This window comes from Phragmites australis, chromosome 1, assembly GCF_958298935.1.
Source record: "Phragmites australis chromosome 1, lpPhrAust1.1, whole genome shotgun sequence".
Taxonomy (NCBI): Eukaryota; Viridiplantae; Streptophyta; class Magnoliopsida; order Poales; family Poaceae; genus Phragmites; species Phragmites australis.
The window spans coordinates 46,852,333-46,871,719 of record NC_084921.1 but is presented as its reverse complement, the minus strand read 5'-3'; the positions used below and the strand labels follow the sequence as shown (position 1 = coordinate 46,871,719).

General features: G+C 40.2%; 1 protein-coding gene across 1 annotated transcript; it reads left to right on the top strand.

Annotated features, from left to right (window-relative positions):
• The first annotated feature begins 308 nt into the window (after window positions 1-308).
• Window positions 309-19,135, top strand: LOC133923118 (protein MOR1-like). The gene is made up of 53 exons (XM_062368565.1): window positions 309-691; window positions 850-955; window positions 1,045-1,168; window positions 1,953-2,032; window positions 2,112-2,289; window positions 2,376-2,440; window positions 3,798-3,880; window positions 3,964-4,049; window positions 4,154-4,267; window positions 4,462-4,581; window positions 5,430-5,532; window positions 6,004-6,140; window positions 6,232-6,297; window positions 6,398-6,512; window positions 6,609-6,649; window positions 7,081-7,152; window positions 7,258-7,362; window positions 7,755-7,860; window positions 8,108-8,220; window positions 8,308-8,395; window positions 9,507-9,607; window positions 9,897-10,004; window positions 10,083-10,188; window positions 10,264-10,343; window positions 10,427-10,576; window positions 10,659-10,734; window positions 10,836-10,960; window positions 11,043-11,303; window positions 11,407-11,481; window positions 11,567-11,648; window positions 11,742-11,863; window positions 11,935-12,027; window positions 12,101-12,178; window positions 13,868-13,963; window positions 14,065-14,166; window positions 14,273-14,374; window positions 14,500-14,682; window positions 14,762-14,873; window positions 15,119-15,195; window positions 15,308-15,387; window positions 15,626-15,691; window positions 15,777-15,906; window positions 16,068-16,187; window positions 16,288-16,365; window positions 16,515-16,673; window positions 16,748-16,906; window positions 16,977-17,074; window positions 17,165-17,321; window positions 17,418-17,525; window positions 17,633-17,728; window positions 18,025-18,096; window positions 18,185-18,428; window positions 18,525-19,135. Exons 1-53 carry the CDS (start codon window positions 529-531, stop codon window positions 18,761-18,763), a joined length of 6,000 nt encoding a protein of 1,999 aa, XP_062224549.1. The 5' UTR covers window positions 309-528; the 3' UTR covers window positions 18,764-19,135.
• The last annotated feature ends 252 nt before the right edge of the window (window positions 19,136-19,387 follow it).

Here is a 19,387-nt window from a genome sequence, read left to right as displayed (position 1 = left end):
TCAGAAAAGTATGCAGTTAATATCGTCCGTACACGTGGCCTCTAAGTCCATCCCGTCTTCCCCGAAATTCAAAATATTTGAAAAACCCCCGGCCGGACCGACACCGTCCCACTACGCCCCGTTGCGAACCCACGCACCGGCGCATGGACCCCGCCGTCTGACCCACCGGAAAGTGACTGTAAGGGTAAAGCTTCCCTGTACGCCTAGGCCCCGACCCCGACCGGGAACCTACCGGTTCCTCCCCCGTGGGAGCCCGAACGGGCAAAAGGTGACGCTGCGCTCCTGACCTGACGCAACTCCAAACTCCATCCATATTTCGTTAGCCCCCGAAAAATATATTTTATCTCCCCTCGTCTTTCACTCTCGCCGCCCCCCCCCCCCCCTCCGATCCAAACTCCCGACGAACGCTGCCGTCCGAATTCGAAACCCTAGGCGGCCGCATCGGTTCGGGAGTGGCGGCCGCTGTTGAACGCGTGAGGTTGTATCGTCCCGTCGTTCGGCGGAGCCGGCCCGCGGCGGCGGCCGGTCATGTCGACGGAGGACGAGAAGCTCCTCAAGGAGGCGAAGAAGCTGCCTTGGGACGAGCGGCTGCAGCATAAGAACTGGAAGGTGCGGAACGACGCCAACATCGACCTCGCCGCCCTCTGTGACTCCATCACCGACCCCAAGGACGCCCGCCTCCGCGAGTTCGGTGAGATAAGCTCCCTGCGCCCCCCCGATCCGCCCCATTGCGCGCTCGGATCTGCGCCGTGCTCGATTCGTGCGGTTCCGTTTGGAGATTTCTGAGGATTTTTTTTCAGTGCTAGATCTGATGGGCAGCGTTTTTTTCTTTTCTGTGGTGGATGTTAGGGCCGTTGTTTAAGAAGACGGTTGCGGACTCGAATGCGCCGGTGCAGGAGAAAGCATTGGATGCCCTGCTCGCGTTCCAGCGAGCGGCTGATGCCGACGCGTCCAGGTGTGTGTCCCTTCAGATGCTATGCCATTGCACGTTGTGCTTCTGATTGTTTTGCATTTGCAACGATTTATGTAATTGGTTTCTCCCAGATATGCGAAGGAGGTTTGTGATGCAATCGTGGCCAAGTGCCTCACTGGCAGACCAAAGACTGTTGAGAAGGCTCAAGCTGCATTCCTCTTGTGGCTGGAGCTGGAAGCGGCTGAGGTCTTCCTTGTAAGTTGGACTGCAACCCCTGATTGTTTCGGTCGTGAGCTTTGCTGTGATACGTGGTTATACATTATTAGCACATAATACTGTTTATTCACATGGTTTTCACAACATATGCCAGAGATTATGTACGTGTATTGTTCAGTGTAGCTGCAGAATGCGGACATTAAAGCCAATGCATCAACTATTCAACATTGTTACAAAGACTAAGCCTAGGATATAGGATTTAGTGCCTCGCTCTTCTCAGCAGCCTATTTTCCTTACCACTTACTATCAAATAGTGGGTCAAATTGGCACTTTGCCTCTTGCTACTCATTATTGCATGAAGAAATGCCTGGAGCATGAAACAACAATTTTTCTTCTTTGCCCTTAGAGTTTCACTGTGGTAATGGACATCCTGCAAAAGTATGCTACATGCTGATGGTTATCATTGACAACGGTTTAGCTGTTATACTCTTTCAATTATTTGCTAATAATTATCGCAAGTATCTTGCATTACTGGTAAATACTTGTCCATTTCATTTGAGAAAATCGATTGAGGTGATGACTGATGGCAACTGTTTTACATAGGTTTTAATTCCTATCCTTATTCATACTTTAATATATTTGTTTCTCATCATTTGTTTGAGCTCTGCCCACCCAATTCTTTGCAGCTTTTCATACTTGTTTTTTTATTTGCTTACTCAACCCATCTAAAGATTTCATCTTCTTCTCTGCATGTTCCCTCCTGTAAATATCATGTACAGCCTGATAACATGCTCAATCAATTTTCATATGGTTGTGCTATCAGGAAGCTATGGAGAAGGCAGTGAAGAACAAAGTGGCTAAAGCAGTTGTACCTGCTATTGATGTGATGTTTCAAGCCCTTAGGTAAGTTCCTAGTTGGTTCTTTGACTTCCTGACGTGACAAAATTTGATCGACCTCAACCAACATCTTTCCTCCTACCAGTGAATTCGGAGCTAAGGTAGTGCCACCTAAAAAAATTCTGAAGATGCTTCCTGAGTTGTTTGATCATCCAGACCAGAATGTCAGGGCTTCTTCTAAGGGTTTGACACTTGAGCTTTGTCGGTGGATTGGAAAAGAGCCTGTAAAGGCAATTTTATTTGAGAAGATGAGAGATACAATGGTGGGTTATTCTTAAAAGTTGTAACATGTGCAATTATCATATATACTATCAGTCTATATCATAACCAAGCTTCCTTCTGTTTGTAGAAAAAAGAGTTGGAAGCTGAGTTAGCAAATGTCTCGGGAATGGCTAAGCCAACTCGCAAGATAAGGTGCTCTTTTTTTTTCTTTAAATAAATTTTGCTAGTATGATTCTGCACGGACCGTTTTAAATGTCCAAGGAAAGGTTACTGTAGCAACACATCAGTCCTTTCTATACATATTAGATAGTTTATCTTTTTTTGAGGGGGAATACAGTAGGGGAAGCCCCTACTGTGGTAAAAATATTAATATATAAAAGGGCAAACAGGAATAGGTAAAAGAGCTGTACAAAACCGAAGAACCCTGTAAGGGGCCAAGGAGGCCAAAGGAAAAGAGGGGTCTATACAACTGAACTAAGCAAAGTGGAGAGGTGAAGATCAAGAGAGGAATTCATCATGTGCAATTGAAGAAGGACCTTGTCTTTAAAGCCAATGCTCTAGCCTTGCAAAGAAGGTCTGATTTGATGAAAGATATAACCATTTCTTTGTTTCCAAATGTTCCAAGCTGCAATGATGAAGACTTCCATGAAGAAAGGAGCTTGAAGTTTAGCTATTAGATAGTTTAGTTACTTAGCCCTTAAGTTAGATTGGTTTATTAGGGAATAGATAGATTAGTTTCAGTAGGTTAGAAAATATTTCTTGGTAGCCAAGTGAAGCCATCTCTATAAAAGAGATAGCTATCGGTTGCCATTAAGCAAATAATAGATCAAGTTTAATAGAGGCCGGCATGGTCAGAGCCACTTGCCACAGGGAGAAGCCCTTTTGGTGACGAGGGTTACTGGCGCCATTATCTTCCACCAATCCACCAGTACCTATCAGGTACCATATAAGCAGATGTCCCGAAGTTTATGGGTTAATAACCCATCTCGTTATATGCTTTCTACATAATGGTTGTTTATGTAATGTAAGATTTTCATATATGATTCTATTGCATTAGTTCACTGCCATCTATTTACTTAAACTAAATAACACCTTGATGAGGGATTTTCAATTTACAGAGTTAGCAATTAAATATTTGTCCATCCCATAAAAAAATGTTCCTGTTTGTAGATTTTGCCCTATGTTAGTTGAGGAGTGGTGCTGATTGAGAGTGAACTATCATAGTATAGTTGAATCTTTGTGGAACAACCACAGCGTGTTTAAAATCCGCTTGACTACTTCTGAGTGTTCGCTTGGAGTGGTGTGAAATATGCTAGTTTTTGGGCCCTAAGAAATGTTTTGATTGTTGTATTTGCTGCTTCTATATTTACGTGACATACAGACCATAAGAAATGTTATCGTTTTTCTTTTGTTTTGGCTTATGTTGTTGAGCTACTATAGATCTGTAGGACAATCTTGTTTGTCACAGTGTCAACACAATTCACATAAATATGTCTCTTTGACTTGGTCGATGGTGCATTGAAACTGGTTATTTAACATTATTTACTAGATCCGAACAAGAAAAGGAGCTTGAGGAGGAAGCTGTGCCAGAGACAACAGTTGCTAGCACATCTGAGGAGGCAGCAGTAGATGGTGCGTTTTTTTCGAGGATCATTTTTGCTATTATTTTCATTTATGTTGTTGACACTTGAATGCTTACACAACTATACTTTCAGCCCCTATGGAGATCGATGAATATGACCTGGTTGATCCTGTAGACGTTTTAACTCCACTAGAAAAGTCTGGATTTTGGGATGGTGTGGTATGTTGTTTGTCTTGCATATGCACACTGTTAGCCATACCATCATATGAAAAGTTGTCATAATTATTTCGGTTTTTGGTGCCATATGGCCTATTTGATGCCAGAAAGCAAGTAAATGGTCTGAAAGAAGGGATGCTGTGGCGGAGCTGACTAAGCTTGCTTCAACAAAAAAAATTGCTCCCGGTGATTTTCATGAAGTTTCTCGGACGCTTAAGAAGGTTAAGTCTTTGAGATACTGCACGCGCCTGTGTTTTCGTGGCTTTTAATTCCTCGTGACATCTCATCCGTCCAAATTTTCAGCTACCTTCTTTGGAGTTTGTATTATGTCTTTTTGAATGTCTTCTAATTAATTGTGGGGTCAAATTTGTAGATTCTTGTTTACTTGCTTATGGTACATTTTTTGCAACTGCAGCTTGTAACAGATGTCAATTTGGCCGTTTCGGTGGAAGCTACACAAGCAATAGGGAATCTAGCTAGTGGTTTAAGAACCCATTTTTCTGGAAATTCACGGATGCTTCTTCCTGTTTTACTTGTAAGTAGAATCATACCTTTTCTGAATAACCATAATTTGCGTTTTCCGTTGTGCTTACGTTTTAACCACAGAATGATCACTTCTGTTAACTGACCAGTGTTGTTAAGCTTGCTTGTGTACTACCTCCGCTCTCTTTTACTTGTCATTTATGACATCGACACGGTCTCCAACAAGCACGTTTGACCATTACTTTTGATAATTATCTCTTGGTAAAAGTTGATAAAAATTAAATGATGTCAAAGTATTTTTCATGACAAATTTATTACTGTCATTTTCATGTACCAAATCCTAATAGTTTTGTGTATATTAGTGGTCAAAGTTTCTAAAGTTTGACTGCACGCATTCTAGGGACGACATCTATTTGAGAACGGAGGTAGTATATATGATCCGTTTGAAACTATGAATAAACTTTGTTTTGCACAAGCCCCTTGATGTCTGTGTGTACCAGTTCTTGTATTATTGTACTTTATGATGGCGTGGGTGTCCGCAAATGTGTGTTACAATTTCTTTGTGATATAATTATTTATGATATATTCAACTTTAGTTTTAAGTGTTAGTCTGTGTAGTAAAATAGGTAGTTTTGCATATTATTCTCTTTCAATTGGTAATTCAAATTGTGCCTGCCTTTAAGTTTGTTAAATGATTTCCACTGCTTTATGAATTGTGATACGATTGAATACTGTACTCTCTTAGCCATTATCTTTTTATATGTAAGAGGCTTTGGCAGGGGCACCAAGGATGTTTGATACTTATATCTTGTTAATTGAAGAAATTTGTATTCTGTGCTGACTTAAATTCCAGTTAAGGAAGCTTGACATTTTTTGTTCTGTCCTGATTTTCTTAAACAGGACAAACTAAAAGAAAAAAAGCCGACTATGACAGAAGCACTGTCTCAAACGCTTCAAGCGATGCATAAGTCTGGCTGTTTTACACTTATTGATGTGATCGAAGGTTTGTAACTTTTTGGTGAAAGCTATATTTTCTTGTTGGTGTCCGTAACATTCTTTTCGATATTTTGATGGCTAGTCATCAGTCTCGAAGTGGTGGTATTTTTGTTTATTCTGTAGTATACCAGTTTGTAATTGGCAGAATATTTGTTTTTGAGTAAACTGCACCACAAATTTATCCTGTATATATTTTTTCTTTTCACTTGGGTCCTTGAACTTTGAGGTTCTATAGTTAGTATAAGAGTGTCAAGGCAGGTCCTAATCCAAATTAATTTACAATTGTCAATGAATGATGAAATTGCATGCTGACCCTGTGTAAGCTAAATTTCGATCATTTATTTGATAGGTAATAGCAATGGAATGCTAGTAAAATTTGCCCAGAAATATGCACAAACTTATTTTCAAATCCCAAGACATTAACATTGTATCTGGCCCCAAAATCTGAATACGAGAATTGTTTGTTCTGTTGTTGCAGATGTTCGGGTGGCTGTAAAAAACAAAGTACCCCTTATTCGATCCTTAACATTAAACTGGGTCACATTTTGTATTGAAACAAGCAATAAGGCAACTGTTCTTAAGTTGCACAAGGATTATGTTCCTATCTGCATGGAGGTGAATAATCACCTTTTCTTAATTACTCAAAGATTTCTCTTTGTTGTACTCACTGTTATGCATCTGAGCTAATCTGTATTTCAATCTTTAGTGCTTGAATGATGGCACCCCGGAAGTACGAGATGCTTCATTTGCTGCTTTGACTGCAATAGCTAAGGTTTCCTTCTTGGGACCACATCTTTCTTTTAACTTCATTTACTTATATCAAAATTTAACTTTAAATCTGCAATTGGTGCTTACTTCAACTGTCTGTATAGATGGTTGGCATGAAACCCTTGGAACGATCCCTGGAGAAATTAGATGATGTGAGGAAAAAGAAACTGTCAGATATGATTGGTTCTGCCAATGATCCTGTTTTGAGTTCAGCGACAGGTTAGAGTCGTGGTTACTTTTGTATTTTTACTTGTTTTCAGATGGTACTCATATCTATGTTTTGTACTAATCTCTTTACAAACTGTGCTTTTTCAGTACCAGCCTCAAATCCAGGAACTGCCTCATCTGCTCGTGGGGTACCTTCTTTTATCTTCTGATTTCACGATTATAACAAGATACTACGATCTTCCTCTCTAAGTGCCTGTTTGCAGTTCCTGTACTGCTACGTGAAATCTTGTTAGAATATTAAAAAATTATGGTTAGATGGTTTCAGGTGTTGCTATGGGCAAAAGTAGAGAAACAGGAGTGCTTTTGAACCTGTTGGCCTTTGTCTCAAAATGAAGCTTAACATTTGCTAGTTGTTATCAGCTTTGTTTGTTGTAATACTTGGTCTGTAATATGCAACTTTGACCATTACTTTTTGGATGAAAATGACAGTAAAAAAAGTAAAATTAATATATTTCCATATAACCAGTCCAAACACGAATGTGGAAGCAATACCTGTTCATGACCAATTCTGTTGATAAATTGATTGACAAATGAACCATGATTACTCTGTATTTTATAGGTTACAGATAACCTGTCGATGAAAAGATCTGCTGCAAGCATGCTTAGTGGAAAGAGGCCTGTACAGGCGATGGTTAGTTTTTTTTTTTTTGTGGATGTGGATACCATGTTTAAGTTTCTAGTCCTCTAATTTGTCGAATGTGTTCATATGTGGTGGGTTTGTTTTTCTTGTTTACAGGCTGCTACTAAGAAATCTGGACCAGCAAAATCCACTGCTGCAAAAAAGATAGTCGGTGGTGCACAGTCAAAGGCTTCTGCTGCTCCTGTGATTGAAGATGTTGAGGTGATTTGTTTGGAATTGGAACATTTCCTTGTTATGAGCCAAGCCCTTCATGATATGCATTATTATGGATTTAGTCTGTACGGAAATGTAGTTGGTAATTTAGAACTATTCTGTGCCATAACTTTTCTAGAAAATTTGTAAATAGTCGACAATGTATAGTAAAGTACACTGGTGCTTATAAGCTGACATGTTTGAAGTTTTTGAATATTTTGGCCCAACCGCCAAAAGATACTGACACAATGGAATTTGTAAATGAGCTTTTTCCCATTATGTGCTGATGTTTAATTACTATTGGATGCTTTTTTCCTCAAGGAGTGAATGAAATCGTAACTGAGGATTGTATGTAGTTTGTGGAAACTCATGTGTCATGCTTATTGTTTGATTTGTTGCAGCCAGGGGAGATGAGCTTGGAAGAAATAGAACAGAGGCTAAGTTCTATTGTGAAAGCCGAGACTATTTCACAATTAAAGAGTGCTGTCTGGAAAGAGCGACTTGAAGGTTACCAACAATGCTTTGTTGCCTTTGTTATTGTTTATTTTATTTGTTTTGGAACGATAAGCTTTGAATTTGTTACCTTTTCTTTTGCATCTCGTCTTCTGGTGTGCTATACTCAAATGAGGAAATCTTGTCATAATGCAGTTTGATCTTATTATCATTTCTATTTCTTTCTTTTTTGCTGCAAACAAAAGAAGCTTTAGAGCTTCTATCTTCCACAATCTGGCTGTAATATTGCTCTGTTTGGCAGCTATTGGCATGCTCAAGCAGGAGGTGGAAAGTCTTACAGAACTTGATAAGTCTGCTGAACTTCTGATTCGTTTGTTATGTGCTGTGCCTGGATGGAGTGAAAAGAATGTGCAGGTACTTACTGCTTACTAATTATTTTCCCTTGAGTGACAAAGCCCTTCATTATGGAAAACATGTGATACACAATTTTGAATGAAACAGGTACAACAGCAAGTTATAGAGGTCATCACCTACATTGCTTCAACTGTAAACAAATTTCCAAAGCGATGTGTGGTTCTATGCCTTCTCGGTATGAACTCCTCTTCTTCTACCTTGTACTTTTGCTATGCATGGCAGCTTGCACTTGAAAATACGATCAAGTTTGGTGTGATCTAAGCTTGACAACTTGTCAACAACTCAGAAAAGTAATAACAAACATTATAGCACAGTTTTGAGCTTGGTGGCACTGTGCATCAAGCATCATTATGTAATAACAAACATTATAGCACAGTGCGAGAGTGGGTGCTTGGTACTAGGTTTATATTAGTGTAGTGCACTATGTGTGTAAATATTCCTTTAAGCTTTGGTATTTGTTAATTTGTTTAATCTCAGATCAATTTGTGCTTGGACCAGCTTAAATTTATGCTAATGGGCTTATAAGCACAGGCTATGAGTTTACGTCTTGGCAAATTCACTGGATACGGGCTTTAGCTTCTCACTTTAAATGAGGCCTGAGCGTCTCTATTATGTCTCTGTAGGCTTCCCTAAATCTGTGTGTAAAATCTAAGCTAAACGCCCACCTCAGATGATAAAATAAAACTCCTTTTTACTGCCTAACTGCACCATATGCCAACATAGCTAGAGAGAGTGAAGTTGCTTTATACGAAATAATTTTGAGCTAAGTTGGCAACAGGCAAAATCTCTGAGAATTTTGATGGACTTCTGAAAATTTTCAGTATATTTTCATTTTAAATAAATAATTATCAACAGCTTATGGTGCTCCTTTCATAATAACATTCTATTTATGGATTTGGTTTTAATAAACTTGTACTTAGAGCTCATTTCTGGAATCCAACTATGCTATAGGAGAATAGGAGGCATTCTTACCATTTTCTGCAACTAATTCAGTGCTAATGTAGGCATACAGCTTCTTCTTGGAACCTTGTGGAGGTTCTAAGATTTTCTGCATAGCATATATGGTACATTATCTGTGGTTACATTTAGCCTCTGTTGACAGATCATACCTCACAGTTTTTATTTATTTCCAATCTTACACATTTTATTTTGGGTTTCATCTCAATAAGAATTGCTGGGTTTTTACATTGGCTGCCAAGCCTACCACAACCCTCCTTTGCTATCTTAGTTTTAGAATGTTGATTTTAGTAAACTTTCTGACTTCCTGAAATGCTATTTTCTCTCAGGCATAAGTGAAAGGGTTGCTGATATCAAAACTCGAGCACATGCAGTGAAATGTCTCACTGCCTTTTGTGAGTCAGTAGGTCCGGGATTTGTGTTTGACAGGGTAAGCGGTATCATTACGCTATTGCAGTTTTTTCTTTTAAAAGGTGCTGCCTTTTTTGGAGTTACTTCCGTTAGGAAGTGTTACCAACTTAGCACCAATAAATTTCAGTGTATGAACTGTCAAACATCTTTTCAACTGTCTTCAATGTTTTTACAAGTAACATCAAGCTGAACGCACAGTAGTCTGGTATGATCTTGAATGTTGCAATGAAGAATAGGTTACTTATCATTTGCTTCTGATTGGGCAATGCTAAGCAACTACCATAATTGTGCATGTAATTTTTTTGTAGCTATACAAAATAATGAAGGAGCACAAGAATCCAAAGGTCCTTAGTGAGGGTATTATCTGGATGGTCTCTGCCGTGGAGGACTTTGGGATCTCCAATTTAAAGCTAAAGGTGTGTTTTGCTCTGCACATTTGGATCATACTCTCAAAGTTACAACACTCTTGTTCTTAGTTTTCTTTATCGTTCCAGGACATGATTGATTTTTGCAAAGATATCGGTCTGCAATCTAGTGCTGCTGCAACAAGAAATGCAACTATAAAACTAATTGGGATGCTGCATAAGTTCGTGGGACCAGGTTATTTGTTCTTCTATGATTTCAAAATGTTAATAAATGCACCAATTATATTTTCTGAATTAAATCTTCCATCAGATATCAAAGGTTTCTTAAGTGATGTGAAACCAGCACTTCTCAGTGCTCTGGATGCTGAATATGAAAAGAATCCATTTGAGGTATGCTGTATCTCAGTCACTGTTTGGAAATGTGTCCACTTTGTGACTCATGTTCACTGATGTCAGTTTGGTTCAATTAATAGGGTGCTGCTGCTGCTCCGAAGAGAACCGTAAGAACTTTGGATACTGCATCTACTTTATCTGCTGGCTCGTCTGATGGGCTGCCTCGTGAAGACATTAGTGCTAAGATAACACCTACTTTACTAAAAAATTTGGGGAGCCCAGACTGGAAGGTATCAGAGACTACACTTATTTGATTTATCCAGTAAGTTTTCTAGCATTTTATTACAATTTTATACTAATGTGAAATGACAGGTACGCCTGGAGTCCATAGATTCAGTTAACAAAATTGTAGAAGAGGCCCATAAACGTATTCAGCCTACAGGAACAGGTCTGTTGTTTGTATCTATCTCAAGCAACTGTTAAATGCATTTTGTTGAGTTGTATTCGTCTAACCTGTGCCATATTGTTTGGGCCATATTGCTACTGCAGTTGACCTGTTCACCGCGCTCAGAGGCCGTCTTTATGACAGCAACAAAAATTTAGTGATGGCAACCCTGTCAACTATTGGTTGTCTTGCATCTGCTATGGGCCCTTCTGTTGAAAAATCAAGCAAGGTTTGGAACCAACTCTACTGTATCTTTATACTTCACCATGTTTTTTGCAGCTATAATATCTGACAAACTGTTTGTTATGAAGGGTATTTTAGCAGATGCGCTGAAGTGTCTTGGTGACAATAAGAAGCACATGCGAGAATGCACGCTAACTGCTCTAGATTTATGGGTTGCTGCTGCTCAACTTGATAAGATGGTTCCGTATATTATAGTGACTCTGGGTGATCAGAAAACTGGTTCAGAAGGACGAAAAGATCTTTTCGATTGGTTGTCTAAACATGTTTCAAAAATGAGTGATCCATCTGAAGTTTTGCCTTTATTGAAGCCCTCTGCATCTTCTTTGATGGTATTAGTCGAATAACTTAATTATTCGATTGGGTTCTCTGTATATATAGCCATGCTGTAATTCATTTGAAGCATAATGATGGTTTTACCCTTCTGTTGAAAAGGATAAATCTTCTGAAGTCCGCAAAGCAGCTGAGTCCTTTATGAATGAAATTCTCAAGATTTGTGGCCAAGAAGTGGTATAGTTTAATCAACATTCTTTTTTATCCACCTTGCCATTTTATGTTGGTGCCTTTTCTCTTTGACTGAATATTGTTTGGGTAGGTTGCAAAGAACTTGAAAGATTTGCCATCACCTACTATGGCCATTGTAGCAGAGCGGTTGAAACTGACCACTGTACATGAAGGTGTGTGGCGGAATCTTTCTCCACAGTGTAGTCCTTTTCTGTACTCATGTAGAGATTTCTGTGCTGACTTGGTATTGCTGCTTCATTTAACAGGATTTACTGATTCTATTAAGATGGTGACTGCAAGCATGAGCTTGCCATCAAAAGCAGGTTCGAGGAACAGCAAACATGGTCCAAATGATCGTGTGTCTAATGTTGGCAAAGCAGCATCTCAAGTAAGTATGTTTGCTTTATTTGTCGTTGTGGAAAATGGTATCCTTGTTCTAACTGTCATTCCCACTATCAGAGAGGACTTCCAACAAGGGCATCTGTTTCTATGATTTCTACTCAAGACTCTGTACAATCCCAGGCACTATTTAACATAAAGGACTCAAACAAGGTTAGAAATCACCTGGTCCTGAGACATCTCTAGATTACGCACTGGATTCATATCTTTGTACTTAATTGTTCAGGAAGAGAGGGAGAGACGTGTTTTGGTAAGGAAATTCAAGTTTGAAGAACCACGCCGGGAGCAGATTGACGAACTTAAGGTTTGTGTTGTGAAAAAGGGAACTGCTTAAAGATTGCTGCATTTTCGTCCTGATATATTTCTATCGGAGTGTTCTGTTGAGTGCTTTTTGTGCTGGCACTTGTTCCTTGTGACAATCGTTTCTATGTTTCATATTCTAAGCTGAAAATTCTTTTTATGGCTGTGATCTTTTGAGTTGTAATTTGAATGTCTTAAATTTTGTTATGATTTTCGTGAAATAGATGAGAAAACATCAGAGATGAACTTAATATTGAAACATAGATGAAATAGAGTGGACATTGCAAAATTTAGATTTTAATATGGGCCCCAGGGGTCAAACCGGCCGGCAATTCAGTTACAAGTGTCGAATAATTTTTGAGAAATCTAGTAAGCGTGGTACTGAACACTGTTATTAAGTCGATGACTAATCGTAGACTAATCGTGTATTAGTCGTCCGGTCAGTTACTGGGCACCGACTAGAGATGGCGACTTGACTTGTTGAGCTAGTCGTCCAATCGGCCGACTAATCGGCGACTAATCACGATTAGCCGCCCATGCCTAGACACTTGACTTGGATGGCGCCGGGAGGAGAGGAGGTGCTGGCGGCGGCAGGTGACGGGCGGTGGGAAGAGGCGGGCGCCAATAGGAGAGGAGGCACGGGCGGCGGCAGGCGACGGGCGGTGGGAAGAGGCGGGCGACGGGAGGAGAGGAGGCGCGGGCAGCGGCAGGCGGTGGGAAGGGGCGGGCGCCGGGAGGACAGGAGGTGCGGGCGGCGGCAGGCGGCGGGAAGGGGTGGGCGCCGGGAGAGGAGGAGCGGGTGGCGGTGGGAAGGGGCGGGCGCCGGGAGGAGAGGATGCGAGGGCGGATGGAGCGCCCGCCGGGAGAGGACGGAGGGCTCGCCATGGATGCTCCGCTGCTGGGGAGAGAGAGAGAGAGAGAGAGAGAGAGAGAGAGAGAGAGAGAGCCGCTACGGGATTGACTGCTACAGGAGAGGGAGAGAGCCGTGTACTAGTATTTATTGCATTGTGGGCTTCATGTAAGTAAAAGAAGCCCTAGTGCGCTGGTTAGCTTATGGGACCGACTTGCCTTTCCTAGTCGCGACTACTCATGACTAATCCCGACTAGTCGGGATGTTGGTAGTGTGGCGACTCGACTTTACGACTTAATAACCTTGGTACTGAATGCTTTTTGTTTGCCCTGACACTTGTATAAGTTAGAGAGAAATATCATCTGTTTCATCTCCCTAGTGTTGGTTGTGGGTCAACTCGTTCACTTTTATTGGGAACCCTTTACCCCTTTTGTGCTAATTTCTATGGGCACATATTCTTTCTTTCCCGAAATATGCATGTGCTCCTGCTGATAATTATTTTTGTAGCAATTATTTCCTGATGCTGTTTTAGCATAGCCGGTCCCAAGCCTGTGTAAAGGAGTGTTGCGATAGGTTTGGTGAGCCAAGTAGCCAACGAAACACAGCCATTCCTATGGTGATGTATCCCATAAGAAATCTCCTAATGTTCTTTAGCGTATTGGAATATATGGTTTCAGCATGTTTGGTATGTTTAATTGGACATGCTCCTGATCGCACTAGCTGGATTTTATTTTTTCTACCCATGCGTAGTGGTGTGCTCTCCTTTTGTTCATGTGGTATGGTTTACAGTTTACTACTGTGTGAACAACGGTTGATTTCCGTTTATTGAAATTTGATCTGCAGATTGATTTGTTTAAACATTTCCGAGAAGATGTAAGCTTGCGATTATGGAATTCAGATTTTAAGAGGCAAATAGATGGTATCGAATTGCTACAGAAGGTTGGAAATTGATCACAATCTTGAAACTTCATCTCTGTATTAACATAGCTCCATCATATGAATTTTCGTTTTTACAATGTGTTGCTATTCCAATTATGCAGGCGCTGCCTTCCAGTGGGAAAGAAGTGATCGAGCTTCTTGACATACTATTAAGGTGGTTTGTCTTGCGCTTTTGTGAATCTAACACAACATGCTTGTTGAAGGTAAATAAATAGCACATTTGTTAATATATCAGGTTGGCCTTATCTCCTTTTGTTGAAGCACTATAACCTAATCAGTTTCTGTGTTTTGTACTATTTTGACTTGTAGGTGCTTGACTTTCTTCCAGAGCTCTTTGATTTTCTAAAAGATCAGTCTTACATGTTAACGGAAGCTGAAGCTGCAATTTTTCTTCCCTGCCTTGTGGAGAAGGTACTATGGATATTTTAGCTGTACAAAAAAAATGATTAGTGCAAAATTGCATACATTAAAATATTGTATAGTCGTTATACAGTTATACTGCTTCCTTTCATAACCAAGCTGCTGTTGTATTGCAGTCTGGTCATAATATTGAAAAGGTCAGGGAAAAAATGGGGGAGCTTATAATGCAAATGGTCAACATCTATTCTCTTCCCAAACTACTGCCCTATGTTTTGGAGGGACTCCGCTCCAAGAATAACCGGACAAGGATAGAGTGTGTGGATATTATTGGTTACTTCATTGACCATAATGGGACTGAGGTCTGGATTGCATCTTCTCCCATTTGCCAGTTAGATGCTCTTGCTTGCTTACAGGAGATGCTTGTTTCAATTCTTGCAGGTTAGTGGTTTGATGAAAAACTTGCCATCTGTTGCGGCATTGACAGCAGAGCGTGATGGTGAGATCCGAAAAGCTGCTCTTAATACACTTGCTACTGCCTACAAGAACCTTGGTATGCCCCCACCTCTTTTGTCCTTTTTTTAGTAGAAGGTAGACTTGCTTTTGGTACTTGCCCAATCAAACCTCGAACCTGGTTGCGATATTAGATATTCCTTTTCTTATTCAGTTCAAGAAGAAAATGTTTGCATGCTCCTACACCATCACTGCATGTACTCAATTTAGCAGGGTTTATGTCTTTTTAGCAAAATGTTGTGCTATTGATTTGCAACAGTCTCAAGTAACTATTTGGATAAACAGGAGATGATGTATGGCGATATGTTGGAAAACTTTCTGATGCTCAAAGAAGCATGCTCGATGATAGGTTTAAATGGAAGGTTAGAATCTATTATCCAATAAGATAATTTTAGTAGGTTTAGTACAAAATTACAAAAATCACATTGTACAACCAAGGGATGTATGATATGTTGTTCGATGGTATGATGTCAGGCTCGGGAAATGGACAAGAGGAGAGAAGGAAGGCCTGGTGACGCTCGCGCAGCTTTGAGGCGTTCAGTGAGGGAGAATGGGTATGTTCTTTGTTTTGATGTTTCTGAATCACGTCATTTTCTTTTCCCTGAAGCGATGGACATTTTTCCTTTGTTATGTCATTTTAATTTTAGCAGACCCAAGGCAGACGCCTAGACCTCTAGGCCCTAGGCGACACCATTCCGCCTAGCCCACTTGGGCCTGTCTAATCGCTGATTAGGTGTTCCTAGGGGTACACTAATTTATAGGTATTCATATTCTTTCATTTGATGGATGCAGATCCGATGTAGCAGAACAAAGTGGGGAAGTGATTTCCCGGTCATTGGTAGGATCGATGATCTCGAGGTGCTCCAGCTATCTTATTGTGATCTTCATAATCCTTCCATATTTCGTAGCATAACTCTACTTGTGTATGCTTGTCTATCAATAGGGAAAACTTTGGGTATGGTGACGCTCATATGGATAGGCATATGGCACCTAGACAGATGGCAGCAGCAACCACTGGTCCTGCAGATTGGCGTGAAGCTCTAGATATTGTTGCATTGGGGTTGCCTGAGCAGGTCATGCTGTTGCTCGCTTCCCAGATTTCTCCCACCTTTTCCTTTCTTGTTGAGGCCCTCTGTTGATCGTCTAGATTTGAAAACTTAGTTGTTTCACTATATTTGTACATTCACCATTGAAGCCTAAACATTGGCCTGAGATGTGCCTTTAGTTTATGCAGTCCGTTGAAGGCATGAAAGTCATCTGCCATGAACTAACCCAGGCGGCGGATCCGGAAAGCATGGTGCTTGAAGAGCTCATCAAGGAAGCTGACAGATTAGTTTCATGCTTGTCTGTTATGGTATGTATTAATTGTTTTCTTCGTGTCACCTAATCTCACTCTGCTTTCATTTTAACGTGATTTTTCACTCTGCTAACTCTTATTGTGATATGAAACTCAGGTTCCCAAAACCTTCAATTTCAGCTTATCTGGAGCTTCTTCAAGGTCTTGCAAATATGTTTTAAATACGCTCATGCAGGTTCGCTAACTTGTTTGTGTTTGACCTTCAATTTTTCTTTGGGTGAATCTTGTTACAAAAAAATCTTGGTTATTTTTGCAGACTTTCCAGACCTTCAATTTTTCTTTGGGTGAATCTTGTTACAAGAAAATCTTGGTTATTTTTTGCAGACTTTCCAGATCAAACGTCTTGCTCATGCTGTGAAGGAGGGTACCCTAGATAACCTTATCACAGAGCTACTACTTTGGCTTTTAGATGAAAGGGTTCCTCTTATGGATGATGGCAGTCAACTACTCAAAGCACTAAATGTCTTAATGCTTAAAATCCTGGTTTGTAAATTTCTTTCTCATGCTGTCTTTTGCTTTGATGCATGTGCTTTCTTCAATGATTGTTTTTTTAACAGGATAATGCTGAGAGAACATCCTCATTTGTTGTGCTAATTAATTTATTGAGGCCTTTAGACCCTTCAAGATGGCCATCACCTACACCATCGGAGTCTCTTTCTGTAAAAAATCAGAAGTTTTCAGACTTAGTTGTCAAATGTTTAATTAAGTTGACAAAGGTATGTGGTCATTTGCTTTCCTAGATCTCTATGGGGCATTACTTCTGACAGGATATATTTCATCTTTCAGGTACTTCAGAGTACAATTTATGAAGTTGACCTTGATCGCATTCTTCAGAGCATTCATATTTATTTACAAGAACTGGGAATGGAAGAGATACGGAGAAGGTCTGTGCCTACCTCTTGTATTTACACATTTGGTGGTTAATTGTTCTTTTTGAATTATATATTTATGTTGATTATTTGTGTATTCTGTAGGGCTGGTGCTGATGATAAGCCACTAAGAATGGTCAAAACTGTGTTGCATGAACTTGTCAAGCTTCGAGGGACTGCAATAAAAGGTCACCTTTCAATGGTTCCTATAGATGCTGAACCTCAGCCGATAATTCTAGCCTATATTGATCTTAATCTTCAGGTAGAACTTGCAATCCTACTCTTAAACTAAAAGCAACTGTTGGGTCATAATCTTCAGCATCCCTTTTCTCTAAGCAACATTTTTGGGTCGTTCTAGACCCTTGCAGCAGCTAGAATGTTGACGCCATCTGGACCAGCCCACTGGGGTGATGCTGCTTCTAACAGTCCAAATCCATCTACTCACTCAGCTGACGCACAATTAAAGGTGCAATCATCGCCTCCTTTGTTACTAGTTCATGTTTGTGAAAGAACTAATTCAAATCAATGCAATGATTTGACGGGCTATTTCATCTTTCTTTTGGATATGAAAAGCAAGAGCTTGCTGCTGTGTTCAAGAAAATCGGTGACAAGCAAACATGTACAATTGGTCTTTATGAACTGTACCGAATAACCCAGCTGTACCCAAAGGTATTATTTCTTCCAAAAGTACCATGTCATGGTATATAAAATATCTGATATATACTTTGTCAGCTCCGACAAATGAAATACTTATTGCCTTGCCTGGTGTTTCAATTGAATTCCAAAAAATTTTGTGGACATGGTTGTTGATTTAAGAAATTCTGTTGAACTTGAATTAATTGACCGCACAATGTGTTCCAAATTTTAGTGGTCTAGTTCAATATTACCACATGTTTCACGAAAGTTTTATCATATTCCAAATTGTCTGCTCTGTTTTAGTGTCTGATTCCAGACCATTTTCTCAGGTTGATATATTTGCTCAGCTTCAGAATGCAAGTGAAGCATTTAGAACCTATATCAGAGATGGACTAGCTCAGGTTCGAAAATCCCCCTCATGGAGGGGTTTGAGCTTATTTTGATGTCTTTGATTGAGATACAATCAATTATATATTTTTTTATGAGCAGGTGGAGAAAAATGCGGCAGCTGGAAGAACACCCACTAGTCTTCCATTATCCACACCACCTCCAATAGCATCAATACCCTCTCCAAAATTTGCGCCTTCTCCTGTCCACACAAAATCAATAAGTAGCAAAACAGATTCTAATGAAGATGACGCCATTGGTGAGACACAGCCCTTCAGAATCCAAGGAGACTCAGATACTAGGTTACATTCTACCGACCAACAGAGTGATAGATACCAAACCTCAGGTCCCCATCCTACACTGCCTCTGTGAACTTGCATGTATAAATGTACATGGTTATCAACATTGTTATTTCGTCGTCTGATTTGTGGAATTTGAGCAGGTACATTGGATGCCCTTAGGGAAAGAATGAAAAGCATTCAAGCTGCAGCTGTAGGTCATTTCGATGGAGCTCAGGCTCGGCCACAGGCCAGCATGAATGGTAATATTCTCCATGGGGGTTCACGATTGGATGGTGAACCCCAACAACAAAGTAACATTCAGCCCATGGATGAGAGAGCCTTGTCTGGGCTGCAAGCACGAATGGAGAGGCTAAAGAGTGGGTCTATGGAACCACTGTAAATACAATAACAATACTATGAGAAATACCAACCATTGTAATTCATTGTAAATTTGAGGCGTAGTCATGTTGTTTGTAGATATGTTAGATGCGCTACATGACACCGGGCTGACATTTCGTAAGCCCCGTGCCGGGTCAACCTATTCTTGCTGGGTTTTTTTGGGTGCAGTTTTAGATTGGACTAGCCAGAATGCCAGATGTTTGCTCGTAGTTTTGGTCCTTGAAGGCCTGATTATTATTGCCACATTTTGCCATGCAATGTTGAGTTTTCCTGTGGTGTACAGCAATATAATTGATCATTTTAAATTGGCTGCAAAATGTTATTCGTGAAATATAAATTGTTTTCATGAGTGCTATTTGAGATTTGGTGTCAATTTGAAAGATATGCAGTTAACGAATGTACTGATATTTCGGGGAACATTCACATTGCTGATTGCATCGCGAAAGACGAAGCAATAGTGCCTGGTCATTGTATAAACCGTACTGTAGTGATTTATACTTTTTCAGAATGATAAAGCTATTCCGCTACCTGCCGATATCGTATGATGATGGAATGTTTTAGGTTTGGCAGCTGGAGTAATACATCATTGCTCTGTCAAGTATACTTGGGGAAATGGGGTGCTCCA

Bases quoted from the DNA above. Each gene is read 5' to 3' on its own strand.
- LOC133923118 (XM_062368565.1), top strand. From the start codon at position 529: ATGTCGACGGAGGACGAGAAGCTCCTCAAGGAGGCGAAGAAGCTGCCT. The intron at 692-849 runs GTGAGATAAGCT...GGTGGATGTTAG, and splicing joins CGCCCGCCTCCGCGAGTTCG to GGCCGTTGTTTAAGAAGACG. The intron at 7,153-7,257 runs GTTAGTTTTTTT...TCTTGTTTACAG, and splicing joins AGAGGCCTGTACAGGCGATG to GCTGCTACTAAGAAATCTGG.